At 37.3% G+C, this 16,245-nt stretch overlaps 1 protein-coding gene across 2 annotated transcripts in view; it reads left to right on the forward strand.

The window, feature by feature from the left end:
• Positions 1-7,726: 7,726 nt before the first annotated feature.
• LOC113100529 (histone RNA hairpin-binding protein-like) overlaps positions 7,727-16,245 on the forward strand; it is a 55,462-nt gene continuing 46,943 nt past the window's right edge. The window contains exons 1-3 of one of the 2 annotated variants that reach the window (XM_026265212.1): positions 7,727-7,883; positions 8,413-8,532; positions 8,830-8,934. In XM_026265212.1, coding sequence (XP_026120997.1) covers positions 7,828-7,883; positions 8,413-8,532; positions 8,830-8,934 — 281 coding nt within the window. In that variant the 5' untranslated portion in view covers positions 7,727-7,827. The remainder of the gene's footprint in view (positions 7,884-8,412; positions 8,533-8,829; positions 8,935-16,245) is intronic. The other variant, XM_026265213.1, reaches the window with a different exon arrangement.

The following is a 16,245-nucleotide window of genomic DNA, read 5'->3' on the forward strand; positions in this document are numbered from 1 at the left end:
AGGCGAAATCCTCAATATATAAGCACTTTAACATCTGAAGACCAGAGGTTTGGAGAGAAGCTCAAAATTTGTATTGGTGACAAAATCGAACTTATTCAAAGCCCATATGAGATCTGGGATGACAAAAAACATTGGTCCGACCCGCCCGTATCTTGGCCACCAATCTGTTGGGGAGACATTTATTCTTATTTACTAGAAACCTCTGGACCCTTCACTCATGAAAGATTAAAGGCTTTCAAATCTGGAGGCCTATGATTATTTTGTTTCTCGAAAAGATGGGCCGATCTTTTCTGTCAAACAGAAAGCAGTGATCGTGCTAAAAACAGAGGTTAGAGCTGGCCAAGCAGAGTCACAGCGTGATTCACATCTCCCGTGGGTGATCGCCAAAGAGAATGGCGAAATAATCACTGCTCACTGCGACTGCAAAGCCAGGTAAGTCTTCATTGATCAGTGTTCTTATTTACTTATTTATTTATTGAAAATTTTGTGGCTGTTGTACCAATTCAATTGTGTTCAGTGTGAGACTTTCAATGGCGTCTGTACTAATGGTGAAAAATTGTATATCACAGCTTACACATTTCTCCTTCTTTCAAATCCAGTCTTGGAGAAACATGCAGTCATGTAGCAGCTTTAATGTTTAAAGTAGAAGCAGCTGTCAGGATAGAACTTACAAATGCTGCATGTACAAGTGAGGCTTGCAGCAAAGCACAGATACAGAATGATGTGAGGAACATAGTCTGGGTGCTGTGGTTTGCGGTTTGGGACACCTGAATCAGAGAGCGAAAACATATGACTCGGTTGATTTGACTCAGTTTTATTTATTTGTATTCAATCTTCTATAAATACATAGTCACTAAGACTTACCATGAACAAAATGTGCCTCACAAACTCGATCAGAAGCTGCAGGCTTTCTTCGGAGCGTCCAGGTTCAATCGCCTAATTGCATGCAACCCTTTCTTTCGTTTTTCACTATCCTTTTCGGAGGGAATTCGAAAAAACTTTTTATCAGGCCCCCAACTAACCGTACAATTGACCACACAGAAAGGGTGAACCATCCTCTTCTCTAAATCCTCCTCCAAACATGCAAAACAATCAAATTACAGGTATCTAGCGGTGTTTCCTGCCACACGATTCCCATGATGCAACGCGACAAACATAAACAATGACGTCACAAAAGATCCACCTATTGACTCCCTCTGCCAATGCATTGATAAAATTAATAGTTGGATGTGCCAGAGCTTTCTTCAGGTAAACAAGGAAAAAACTGAAGTCATTGCATTTGGAAACAAACATGAAGTTTTCAAGGTGAATGCATACCTTGAATCTAGGGGTCTCACAACAAAAAATCAAGTCAGGAATCTTGGTGTGATTCTGGAGACAGACCTTAGTTTCAGTAGTCATGTCAAAGCAGTAACTAAATCAGCATTCTATCATCTCAAAAACATTGCAAGAATTAGAGGTTTTGTTTCCAGCCAAGACTTGGAGAAACTTGTTCATGCCTTTATCACCAGCAGGGTGGACTATTGTAATGGGCTCCTCGCTGGCCTTCCCAAAAAGACCATTAGACAGCTGCAGCTCATCCAGAACGCTGCTGCCAGGATTCTGACTAGAACCAGAAAATCTGAGCATATCACACCAGTCCTCAGGTCCTTACACTGGCTTCCAGTTACATTTAGGATTGATTTTAAAGTACCTTTACTCATATATAAGTCACTAAATGACCTAGGACCGAAATATATTGCAGATATGCTCACTGAATATAAACCTAACAGAGCACTCAGATCATTAGGATCGAGTCAGATATAAATACCAAGGGTTCACGCAAAACAAGGGGAGTCCTCCTTTAGTTACTATGCTGCCCGCAGTTGGAATCAGCTTCCTGAAGAGATCAGATGTGCTAAAGCATTATTCACATTTAAATCTAGACTCAAAATTCATCTGTTTAGCTGTGCATTTATTGAATGAGCACTGTGCAATGTCCGAACTGATTGTACTCTATTTTCACTGGGGTTTTTTTTAATGTAAAATCATTTTCTAACTGTTTTTAAATTAATTTTAGTTAAGTAGTTTTTTTCATCTTTATTTTTATTATTTTTCTTCATGATTATTTTACTTTATTTTATGTAAAGCACTTTGAATTATCATTGTGTATGAAATGTGTTATATAAATAAACTTGCCTTGCCTTGCTTAGTAATAAGTAGACATTTAAAATACATCAATAACTGATATCATAGTTTAAAACAGATAAAATCAGAGTTAAGGCTTGCTTTATGTGTTGCTCGACGAGGATTTCTCTATCGTTGTGACTCCACAAAAAGGCGTGGAACTCCTGTCGCAGAGTGAAGAAGAGGTGGCGTTACGAGGATTCTCAGACAGTTGAAGTGTCCAATGGAGTTAAGAGATTTGCTCTCAATCTATTTTCAACACTTTAGATTGTTTACCACGTGGGGTTTGACCAATAGAATTGAACTGTGAAAAAATATGAAATAGACAAAATTTGGACATGCAAGGATTCTGCCCGACAGTGACGATATTTTAATAAAGGTGTTCCATTCCAATGTTAACCTGATTCAATTGGATCTGTGGTTCATATGAATTGTATAGTATACTGTGCCTTATGAAATGTATCATCATTAAATGTATCATAAATATAGATCAGCACTTACCTAATGTAAGTTACTTTGCAGTAACAATGAATTTGTCAACATTCTTCTCACCACTGATAATGTGATTTGTACTTGAGGCTATTTTGTCCAGTGTTCTTTCATTTTGGACCTCATACATTGAGTGACAAAACACTCCTATTTGTCATGCTATATTTACATATTTGATATTGGATTCAGCACAACCCCACCTTTCCAACAAGCCATCATATGTGTTTCTATGATAATCCCAGGCAAAGCAAGCACAAAGTAAATGAAAACATTCTGCATAGATATAAAATTTGTGCATATCCGCTTATTTTAGATATGTGTTTACATGTCTCTATTTATTCCATACATCAAGATATTCACATCCAGTCTTTTCTAGTAGTTAAATCATCTTCATGACTACAAACATGTCAAGTTTCAAAGCTCTCAGAGCTTGTGTGATTGATCTTCATTAGTTTATATGCCTTAACTCCCATACGGACAGGTTATATTTTAGTCCTTTATTGGTTTTGTGGTGTATAACAATATCTATTAATTTAACAATCTTAGCAGTAAAATATTTTTAGCCAAGAATCCATTTCATATGTGGGAGACCTTAGAGATGAGGAAAAACATTGTTGGGTTTAGTTCTACCTCGGTTAAAAATGCAAGGACGCAGAGAGCTATCCTTCTTCTTGACTAAGAAGAACCCAGCGCAAGCAGGGGGAAGGCGAGTGGCGAATTACATTCTTGAATGGATGTGTTCATAGACTCTAGTTCAGGACCTGACAGGTAAAATAGGCGACCCAGGGGCGGAGCAGTGCCTGGGAGGAGGTCGATTGCACAATCGAACGGCCGGTGAGGAGGTAGCGAGGTGGCCCGGAACTTGCTGAAAACCTGTCGCAGATCAGATTACTCACCCGGAACCCAAGTGAGGTCAAGGGCCTCAACCTGCAACACATGAGACACAGACACAGGAGGAGAGGCAGCACCAAGGCAACACGAATGACATGACTGACTCCAAGACACAATCTGACTGCGGGACCAATCCCCATGAGGACTGTGCTGAGCCAACCAAGGGTGCCCCAGAACAAGACTGGCGTGAAGAGACACTAGGAGGAACAGCACAGCCGACTCATGGTGATTTCCCGAGACAACAAGACTTACACGGGGGAGCAGGTGTGGGTGATAGTGGCTACAGGCTGACCAGAGAGACCCTAGACAGTGACAGACTTCACCATGAAGTCTGAGAGAGGACCAGGCCTGGATTTATTTTGTGTTTTGGTTTTGTTTGTGTGCTGCAGTCGTCCGTGAGGGGCTGCCATGCTGTTTTGTGTTTATTTTATTATTAAAGCTTGATTTGATTGTCCGCCGGTTCCCGCCTCCTTCTTCCCACAAAAGAACTGCGATAAAAACACGTTAATCAAGGATAACAAGAGGGGCAGAGAAAACAGCAGAGATTGTGAAACACCTGGCGAGCCACCACAACAAAAACCCATGTGCTCCAGGACAACAAAAGCCTAAGACCCCACCCAGAACGTGACAAGATGGAATCAGCCAAGTGGAAAAATGGGGTGACAAATGGGGCTTAAATTCTCATTTGAAAAGACTAAGGTTGTGTTTTTCACAAGGAAAAAGGTAGGAGAAAAAAAGTTAAAGCTGTATGGGAATAACTTAGAAAAGATTGAATGTTTTCGCTTTCTTGGTGTATTTTTTGACGCTAAGCTAACATGGAAGCAACATATAAGACATGCTGTTGACAAACATGGAAGAAACATATAAGACAGACTGTTGACAAATGTAAGAAAGAAAGAAATATCATGAGATGCCTTTCATGACTACAGTGGGGAGCTAGCATTAAGTTTTAAGCTATATCTCAAGTCAAGTCAAGTCAAGTCACCTTTATTTATATAACGCTTTAAACTAAATACATTGCCTCAAAGTAACTGAACAACAATCATTAGGAAAACAGTGTGTCAATATTGCAAAATGACAGTTAAAGGCAGCTCATCATTGAATTCAGTGATGTCATCTCTGTTCAGTTTAAATAGTGTCTGTGCATTTATTTGAAATCAAGTCAACGATATCGCTGTAGATGAAGTGACCCCAACTAAACAAACCAGAGGCGATGGTGGCAAGGAACCAAAACTCCCATTAGTGACAGAATGGAGAAAAAAACCTTGGGAGAAACCAGGCTCAATTGGGGGGCCAGTTCTCCTCTGACCAGACGAAACCAGCAGTTTAATTCCAGGCTGCAGCAAAGTCAGATTGTGCAGAAGAATCATCTGTTTCCTGTGGTCTTGTCCTGGTGGTCATCTGAGACCAGATCTGTATCTGGCGCTCTAGTTGTCCTGGTCTCCGCTGTCTTTCGGTGATGTAGAGGTCCTTTCTAGGTGCCGATCAACCATTTGGTCTGGATACGTACTGGATCTGGGTGACTGCAGTGACCCTCTGATCTGGATATAGACTGGAACTGGTGGCTATGGTGACCTGGGAATAAGAGAGAAACAGACTAATATTAGCGTAGATACCATTCTTCTAATGATGTAGCAAGTACATTGGGAGTTATGGGAAGTGTTCCCGGTTCCGGTTTACCTAATTAATGCAGCCTAAAAATCCTTTAACGGATTTGGATATTAAAAGCATATTAGCATGTTATGTGTAAGCCAGGTTAAAGAGATGGGTCTTTAATCTAGATGTAAGCTGCAAGAGTGTGTCTGCCTCCCGAACAATTTTAGGTAGGTAATTCCAGAGTTTAGGTGCCAAATAGGAAAAGGATCTGCCGCCCGCAGTTGATTTTGATATTTTAGGTATTATCAAATTGCCTGAGTTTTGAGAACGTAGCGGACGTGGAGGATTATAATGAGCTCATTCAAATACTGAGGTGCTAAACCATTCAGGGCTTTATAAGTAATAAGCAATATTTTTTAATCTATACAATGTTTGATAGGGAACCAGTGCAGTGTTGACAGGACCGGGCTTATATGGTCATACTTCCTGGTTCTAGTAAGAACTCTTGCTTCTGCATTTTGGATTAGCTGTAGTTTGTTTACTAAGCATGCAGAACAACCACCCAATAAAGCATTACAATAATCTAACCTTGAGGTCATAAATGCCTGGATTAACATTTCTGCATTTGACATTGAGAGCATAGGCTGTAATTTAGATATATTTTTGAGATGGAAAAATGCAGTTTTACAAATTCTAGAAACGTGGCTTTCTAAGGAAAGATTGCTATCAAATAGCACACGTAGGTTCCTAACTGATGATGAAGAATTGACAGAGCAGCCATCAAGTCTTAGACAGTTTTCTAGGTTATAACATGCAGAGTTTTTAGGTCCTATAATTAACACCTCTGTTTTTTTTCAGAATTTAGCAGTAAGAAATTACTCGTCATCCAGTTTATATCGACTATGCATTCCATTAATTTTTCAAATTGTTGTGTTTCACCAGGCCGCAAAGAAATAGTTTTGAGAAGCAACTGGGCAGGATTTGTTGGAAAACCTGACAACCCTGATCTAAACGCACGTGCCTGGAGATATACTTATCAGTAAAGATGCTCCTGTAATTAGGAGATGTGCATGAAAATCGCATTAGATTTTTTGCACAGCCCTATGTGGCAGGGGGGGGGGCGTGGTTTAGCGAAGTCTGCAGCGGGAGAGAGAATCAGGAGACGAGCGGTAAGTGAGTGATTTGGGCAAAAATTATCATCACCTGTTTCTTGTTCCAGTAATTGGCGTGGAGAGAGTATAAAACGCCAGGAGAGATGGAAGCAAGTGAGAGAGAGACGGACTGCTGACCCGAACTGGAGACGGAAACCGGAAGGAGTAAACCGAAAGCGCTCTGGCAACGTGTCAGAATAAAAGTCACCATTTGGTGTTTGAAAAGTTTTAGTTATTTTCTGTTAAATAAATACGTCAGCAGTCCAGCTGACTCCTTTGTCCTCTTCCTTGCCGCACACGAACTTACTACACCCTAATACAGAGACAGCTTTGGATGGACAGGAGATCAAATAGCAACAGAAATGGGAATAAATAACAGAATTTGAGGAAACTAATATATGGCCAAATAGGCCAGTTTGGAAATTAGAATACCCGAAAGTAGACAAAGAATTATTGAATATTAGACAGAGTGGTAAGTCATCTGACACAGTAGCAGAGTATTATAAAAGAAGGAAGTGCATATATAAGGAGTATATTCAGATTTTTACAGATGGATCAAAAGATGGAAATGCAAGGGGCCTAGGAATGACTGTGCATGCGCAAAGAATATAAATAAGTAAAAGAACATATGACTGTTTAAGTATATATATACTAAAAATGTGTGCCATCATGATGGCAGTACAGTGGACTGTAGAAAACAGTAACCAAGATTTTGTAGTATGTAGTGATCCTATATCAGCACTTTTGAGTATTGAATCAGGCACAGCTAAAAATCATCAGGGCCATACAATAGGAAATTTTATGTAATTATACAGCAGTTGGGTAAGGGAAAAAATTTACATTTATGTGGGTTCTGGCACATTCAGGTATTCAAGGAAACGAGGAGGCAGACACACTAGCAAAACAGAGAGTAAAAAAGAGAAAATGTTGAAATATCACATTAGCCAAGTCAGAGGGAAAGAACATAGTTTGGATTGAAATAATGGAGAAATGGCAACATCAGTGGAGAAATGAAACAAAAGGAAGACACTGTTACTCAGTACAAAACAGAGTGGGTGGTATTAAAGGTAAGGGAAGAAACAGAAAAGAGAAAGTAATTTTAAGTAGGTTAAGAATGGGACACAGTAACTTAAATAGCACCCTTCATATTATGGGAACGCATCCAACAGGTTTGTGTAACTATTGTCAGTAAAAGGAGATGTGGAATCATGTGGAAAGTCTAACGAAGAAAGGCAATAAATGATGGCTCAGCGACAGAGTATAGAACAAATAGAAAGAAATATTACAAATATTTTAGATTGTGCGGAGAAAGGACAATGTACAACATACCGGGTTTTTTTTTTGACTAAAAGAAACTGGACTAGATAAGAGAATATAGCATGATATAAATATGAACACAAGATGGCAGTAATGCAGCAAACTGGATGCCAGCTGTCGCAAAACACCAAAGAAGAACAAGAAGACGACATTTACGCGGTTTAATCTAGACCCGGCAGCAGTTTGTGTGTGAGCTTTCTGATTTTTATTCGAAACAATGTCTACTGATCAAAAATACATATACGAAAACGACTGCAATTCTGATGAAAACAGGTATGAATTCGAAATATGTTTAATGGTTCGTGTAGTTGTTTTGTATGTGTGTGGACTTTTTGTCTCAGCGGTTGCTAGCAAAGCAAGACTGGGTTTTGTAGTGAACTTTTAAGTCTGTTTTGGGCATCAAAACACGTTTTTTGCACTTCTTTCAGCTTCACATTATATATATCGTTTTATTTAACGTTAGTTGTTATTTTTATGTCGTAGTGAGCAGCGCGATCTCTTGTGTGTTGATAACGGAATATATTGTGACGCCTTGAAAACAGTCTAACGTTACTTTAAACAATTGTTTTCTCGATTTATTTTAATAAGTTGCTATTTGGTGTAGAAATGTGTAAAAATGTTTATAAAACGGTATATTCGTGGCCAAGTGTGTATAAAACGATTAATATGTTTAACTTCAGTTGTTTGTTTACTGTATATAAATATAATATTATTATTTCCAATGGCTCTGTTACGTGCTGTTGCATTATTTTTAGATAATGTGTAAGAATGCTAAATGCTTCTTGTGTCTTTTGTGTTGAAGGAACAAAGGCTCTTCAAGATGGTCTCAATGCAGGAAACGTGGTGCAGATGGTAGTCTGAGAAAATCTCAAGCGGTTGAAGAGCTTGGCAAATGTTCACAGAGCACACACAGGCCAGAAAGGTAATTATGATCAATGTTCCTTCTCTAATTCAAACAGTGTGCATGAGTCATTTCTTTTCTCAAGACTCAATGTTACTTTTTGAATGTATTTTATGTTGCGTAAACTGAAAAAATAATAATAATAATTTATAATGCAGCATAAATTGTAACCTCTTTGTTAATAGAATTCATGTGAATTTTATGTTAGGATGAGAGAATCTGCTCCTCGCATGCAAACAATGTTTAGTGATGACATTGACTGACCAAGTTTAGATTTGTCTTTTATTATTATTACATTTATATATTCTTTTTTTGTAGTTTCACAACCCCAGAGAGTGAGGGACCTGTGTCCAGAGTAAAAAACTGGGGAGATGAGGTAGAGGCAGAGGAAATGCGTTCAAATGTACGACGTGATACGCATCGGTCAGTTGTCTCTCTCAATTTCTTACCAAAGTAAATGTACCTTATGTACTGTGCCAATTTCTCTGTAAATTTGAATGTAATTAATTTTAAGATATTTTAAAACTGCATTTTTTGTTTTGTTAAAAATAGCGCTGCCAAACCATTAGTGCGATTTTAATGGCATCTAAAATAATGTGGGTGTGTATATATTTGTGTGTATTCGTATTCATTTTTATTTCTTAAATGTCGTGCGTGTATTTATATATACATAATAAATATACACAGTACACACACACACACATTATGTAAACAAATACTTTTATTTTGGATGCAATTAATTGTAGGATAGCACTAGTTAAAACTATTCAAAATCAATTTGAGCAAGTACATAACCAGTAGAGCTGCACGATTAATCGTTAAAAGATCGCAATCTCGATTCAGACACCCTCTCGATCTCATTTCTAAAAGACAACGATTCCCCGAGTCTGTTAAACCTTTGACAAAGTCTTACCGGATCATTCAAATCCGTGCGCGCACTGGCGCTGACACAGAGAGAGCTCTTACCATGTTTGGTTAAGAAACATCTTCACAAACAGTCTTTTCAACTACACAGTATTATATCTGTTTTACAGTCATTTATATTATCACAGAAATACTGGGATAAAGTTTATAGTTTAAATATAAACATTGATGTCTATATGGCAGCGATCAAAATATAACAAATCCCCTTTGGAAAGTACTGCACTTTAAATAACGTTTGTGTCGATTGCATTGTTTCACCAATAGGTGGCGACAAGTGTCTTAATTTATTTGTCAATGAATTAATTTTTCATTCAAGAGAATCATTCAAAAACGCTGATTCATCCAGAAATGAAACAAGTGTAGTAGGTTTATGAGTGAGTCGTTGAATCAGTGATCTAAACAACTTTTTCATCATTCTAATATTAAAAAAACTGGGGTTTTAAATATATTATATATACACTACCAGTCAAAAGTTTTTGAACCATAAGATGTGTAATGTTTTTTTAAAGTCTCTTCTGCTCACCAAACTATATTTATCTGATCCAAAGTACAGCAAAAACAGTAAAGTTTTGAAATATTTTTTTTTACCATTTAAAATAACTGCTTTCACTTGAATGTATTTTAAAATGTAATTTATTTCTGTGGTGTGCAGCTGTATTTTCAGCATCATTACTCCAGTCTTCAGTGTCACATGATCTTCAAAAATCATTCTAATATGCTGTTTTGCCGTTCAAAAAAAACATTTATTATTATTATTATTATTATTATTATTATGATGTTGAAAACAGATGAGTAGATTTTTTTCAGGTTTCTTTGAAAGAAAGTTCAGAAGAACAATAATTGTGTGTAATAGAAATATTTTGTTATAAATATCTTTGTCACACTTGATCAATTTAAAGAATCCTTGCAAAATAAAATAATTAATTTATATACTTGTGATAATGATAATGTTAATAGTAATAATAATAATAATAGAATCGTAGGAGAATCGTGATCTCTATATGAGATCAAAAAATCGTGATTCTCAATTTATCCAGAATCGTGCAGCCCTAATAACCAGCCAGTATTTTATATTGAAATCTCTTTGCCTTAGCCCGATTCACAACGGTAAGCGTGTAATTATGTGTTCTAATTTAAGTGGTACTGGTAGGTTTTTGAGGGAAATACAAGCTCGAGGCCGTTCGTCTTTGTGTCACTACATGACACTTGTATACATAAAGAAATAGTGCGAGCTATGCTATACAGAGAACTACACTAACCTTTTCCACTGGTGGCACTTGCGCAACTTTTTCAGTTACTGGCGCAAAACATGATTTGCTCGCACACATTTTTTATAGTAAGCCGTTCTGATAATAATGAAACTGTATTGCATTCAGATATGCTTTTTATTTTACTCGCCATCTTTTAAACCACATGCCTTCTTGTTTTATTTCTTACAGTACACATGCATTTCTCTGTCTTTGTACCTTAACCCAGGGCTGTAGCTGGGTCTAGAGGGGCCCTGGTGCAATATTTACTGTATGTTCGTTCTATTTATTTATTTATTTATTTGTGCTATTTACACAATGTTTACTCCTTTTTTTTTTTAGTTTGTAGGTGTCCAGAAAATAATTTAAAATAGCACTGCATAGTCTTCACTGTAAAATAAAATACACAGTCAAACCAAAATGTATTCAGACACCTTCAACATGTCTCACATTATCACAGTTAATTTGTTACAGCTTAGAAATTGGTAATAAAATATGACCAGAACTCAGTTTAACTGTCATAACAAATTCCTCTTGATAATGTCAGATAGCTTTGATAGAAAGATATGTAATGGAATCAACCAAAACTTCAGACAACTGTCAGTATGACTATTTATACAAATATCAATACTCTGTTGACCAGTTACTAAGCAAGCAATGCTTAATTTTGTCCAGTCTGTGGTGTGAAAAGGTTGCATTAGCAATTAAAGAAAGAAACACTTAAAGAGCCTGTAAGATGAAAATTCTAAGCTTCCTTTCACTGTTTATAAGTCCTGTACATTAGGTTTAACCCCTTACTAGTAACCCCCCTTTTTTGGCATGGAGACTGAAATTACATACCCAAAATAAAAAGGTTTCTGCTCATGATTCTTTCTGACTAGATACATATTCAACATATGTTCACAAAGCTGACACTTTAAAGTTTACTGTTCAGGAATCAGAATCACTCAGACTGTTATGATAATAGAGATATATAAGCTCAAACATAAAAACAAAAATAAAAATATTAAAAACATATGTTTTAAATGTATTTAAAAAAATGTTGATGTAGGAAATGAGTTTGAAAACACAGTGTAGCTAAGGCCACAAGTCTTCCAAGACTTCATAAAAAATTTCATAATCGAATCTGTAAAACTGTGAATTTTATGAAATATTTTCTAAGGCCATGTCATGTGTGTTTTTAGAGAAGGCTAATCAGATTGATTTATGGCCCTTGTCATCTCTGTAAGATCTCACATGTAAACTTTCCTGTGCTCTTTGTGTATGTTTCACTGTTGAAAACTGCCCGAATCATGATTGTATTGTTCTCACCAAACGGTTCTTTCACACCTCCGCCAAGTATGACACATTATCCGCATTATTCTTTTATCATTATTCTTTTGTTTTTATTCCACCTTTATTAGCCTTGATTGTGGTTTTTCAGGCTTTACAAAGCAACAAAGCAGCGATCTCACTTCAGTCTCTCTTTGCATTTAGCCCTTATTTATCAAAAGTCTTACTATAAAAATACAACAAAACATTTTCTTACGACCTTACGTGAATTATTGAGACAAAAATGCATTATGAAGAAGAAAAGCACCTGCTATTAGTAGCATTGGTGCTAACGTTAGCATCAAGCTACATCTGACAATTTATGAAATTATTAGTACACTTTTACTCAAAACTCACTTTAAACCCCGATCGAGTGTTTATAATAACTTCCTTTAGCGATCAGGGGTGGAATTTGGTCGTTTACTGTTGTAAAAATATGTTATTTGTTGCCTTTTTCATCGCTGCACAAGTTAGCATTTCCGATGTACATTTTCGATTTTTTTTATAAAAACGCCCCAGATCTCAAGAAATTCTCATACCAAGCTTTACTATCGTAATCGCGGGTTTATTATTCGGATATTTTGTGTGTACAGAGGTGTTTCAGTGTTGTTTTGGCAAGATAACTACCAGGAAGTGTGCAGGAAGCATGTGACACGATGGGGCGGTGTCCAGATATGAAACTCTAAGATTGATGTTTGAAAGACCCAATCAGAGTCTGAGTCACACACCGCACGAGCTGTGACTACTGCACGCACACAGAGATCGCTGGGAGAGGCTGTTTATCATCTGATCGCGTAAATCCGTGGAAAATGAATAGAAATGACGATTCTGTCTGAAGAAATATGAAGTAAACATCAGTAAATATATCCATATATCTCCGCAGATATGCATCTTTGGTCTGTAAATCCTTATTGACGCTGTTCAGTGAGTCTATGTGAACACAAATAAACCGCTCTTGACGTGACTGAATATGAGTGAGTTGTGAATTTCTATTCAAAATGTGGCATAATACGGATTTATTATTTTGCACTCCTGACATAAATCACTAAATATCTGTCACTGCAACAATGTTTTATCAAAATATTGGTCAAATATCGAAGCTTGAGTCTTTAAACTTTCCATTGATGCACAGTTTGTCCAGATGAAGTAAGACAGTGATGTTTAATGTGCTGTGAAAGTGAAACAATAATAAACTGGGGCCGTCAGCGATGTTTGCACGCAAAGGGGTTAAATCCATCCAATGTTAAAAAAAATTGTCATTTTGTCAAAATATCATTTTAAAATTACCTCAATTCTCAGAGATCCCCAAACGGTTTGCGCAAAGCTGTTCAAAAGATTCAGTTTCCTTAAACCCCACCTTTCGGTAGCATAATGTGTTCTGATTGGTCAACTAACATAGTCAGGTTTGATTGGTTGTTCCGCACACACCTCCACTTTAAACTATGCGTTAGCATCTGTTTGGGGTGAATTATGTCTTATTCCTCTCATCACGAAGCAAACAGTAAAATAAAAAACTTAAGAACAGTCTCGCTGCTTTTTATTCTGTGTGTGTGTATTCAAGCCGCGCGCTTCAGTTTGAATCTGAATAGCGCGTTCAGCGCGAGGCGTGGTCACGAAGGGAGACATGAAAAACAGATATCACGTTGTTTTCATATGGATTACTTTATCACAGAATATCTGTTTTCGGCAGCACTTGTTTAGTTTTAAAGTAGACATGTCAAGCTTCCTATAGATATCTCTCTCATGTCTCTTCGTTGAGTATTGACGGAGTTACACTTCATTTTAATGACGTGTTTGTATATGACGATCAGCACAAACAAAGGCTGCAGACAGCACACATACTGATAAGACACTCGGAAGAAAACAGACGCATAACTTCATAATGATACTTCGCGTTGTGATTCGAAGATGCTCGTTGTTCTAAATAAAGTTGGTAATGAACCATCTTTTATGGCCAAACGCTTTGAAAATCCCGCTGTACTCACCGAGATTAGAAAAGCAGTCATCAGTGAAATGTTGTGAACACAACAAAAGGGATTTGTTGTACTGCTCTGGTATTGTGGTGAAAATGAATTTTAGCCATTGGTTCTTCTGATCTTCATTCTTTGGCAGTGAAAATAAAACAAACAGTCTCCTCGACATGAAGCTCTCACACCAAACAGAGCGTCTGTGTGTGGGGGTGGGGCAGGTCAGAATTCCGTTTCTCCCAACACTTACATAAATGAACTAGTGTCTTGCACCCATCAGTAAACAATATAATCAATTATATCTGATTTTTAGTTTGACCTAGATAAATTCTTGTTAAGACTACAAAGTAATTCAATGAAGAGCAGTGAGTTATTTACTTTCATTTTCTTGGATTAACATTAACCCTTGTGGATTGTTCAAATTCACTACCCCATGAGTTGTTCGGGATGAAAACATCCACTCAATTAAACTGCTGTAAAAATGTATCGGATTCATATTTTTTTTTTGCATAAATCTGTTAATCAACCTCAGACCTGATCAAAACTACCAAATGTTTTTAAAAAAAATCCAAGATTTTATCTCTTTAATTGCCAAGATCATAAATGATGTCACTGATTTGGGGGGAAAAAAACACACAATGACTTATTTTCAATATAAAAGTAATTGTGGCTGGATTTTTTTTTTAACTTTTTATAACAGTCTTGGGCATGTCAAAGATTAGTAGCAACATTGGCTTTGATGCATTGTTAGTTTTTGTGCAGCATTATATTTAATTTTTTTCTCCCTAATTTGTTGTTTGTTGCTGTTTTTGCCCCCTTGATTTCCATTATAAAGAAATTTTTTGATTGCAAAGCCATGACACTATGTAATCATGCATTCTTGATTGTTTGTGGTTTTCCCTTTTGGGAAGAGGTAAAATTTGTTAATTTTACAGTTGATCACTAGGTGGGACCATTAACCCATTAGATATGCCTGTACAAAAAAAGGCTTAGTTTCTGGCTTGTGTATGAAGTTATATGGAGTATAACAGCAAATTAAAGCTGCAAGCAGCGATGAACGGGCCCTCGCACACGGGCTCACCAGCAGCGAGTAGCTTTAGTAAATAGGTGAACGGTGAGAAACATGCATTTAAACTCATAAATATAAGTGGAATATATCAAAGTTTACTCCATATTTGTGCCAATCTTTGTGTTGCCAGCAGGTGGTGCTCTCATTATAATGGACTATTATCCTTCAGATGTGTTCAGGGCAGGACTCTTATCGAACATGTGAAGTTTGGGGAAGATCGAACAAATTATGCCCGAGTTACAACAACTTCTCTTGCTGTGGCGAGACATCAAAATTTGTCATGACGCCACGGACATGCCCTTTAACAAAAACTCAAGATCTCCACAAGTTAACATTGCAAAGGCCTTTAGATTAGACTGACTACAAAAAATAAATTAATCTCAAAAAAATTCTAGGAGTAGTTTGTCACAGCATACAACATGTCACTTCCTGTTGCCAGCAGGTGGCGCTATGACTATAACTGAATATGGGCATGTAGATCTGTTAAGGGCAGAAGTCTTATCTAACATGTGAAGTTTGGGGCAGATTGGACATTGTAAGTCTGAGTAACACTAACTTCCTTTTTCATGGCGAAACATCGAATTTTGTCAGGCTGCCATGGACACGCCCTTTAACGAAACCTCAAAATCTTCGCAATTTAACATCGCAAACGCCTTTAGATTTAACTGACCAAGTTTGGTGTTGATCTGAATATATCTCTAGGAGTAGTTTGTTAAAGTACAACCCCTGAAAATGGTAAAAACAACGCCAATTTTGCAGAGAAAATTCTAAATAACCGACTTCCTGATGGGATTCGGATTTCGTAACATGGGACTTTTTTGTAGGTATTGGTGTGTTACATGAGTGTACCGATTTTTGTACATTTACGTGAAAAATAGCTCGAGGCTCACTCAATTGAATGTGCATATGCACTCCGTTGAAAGTTTATAGGTGGCGCTATCGAGCCATTTTGCCGCACCCAATGGAATATTGGCCTTCAGATCTGTTCTGGCCAGGACCCTTATCACACATGTGAAGTTTGGGCAAGATCGGACACTTTATGCTAGGGATGCACCGAAATTTCGGCCACCGAAAATTTTCGGCCGAAAATGGCCTTTTCGGTTTTCGGCCGATAGACTTTTATCTCCGAAACAACACGGCCGAAATGTTGTGATGACGCAAACAGAAACCGCGACCTGCACGTGCACCTGCATAGCAAAGACCACGAGCTCCACGC

The sequence above is a fragment of the Carassius auratus genome, unplaced genomic scaffold, assembly GCF_003368295.1.
Source record: "Carassius auratus strain Wakin unplaced genomic scaffold, ASM336829v1 scaf_tig00217292, whole genome shotgun sequence".
NCBI lineage: Eukaryota > Metazoa > Chordata > Actinopteri > Cypriniformes > Cyprinidae > Carassius > Carassius auratus.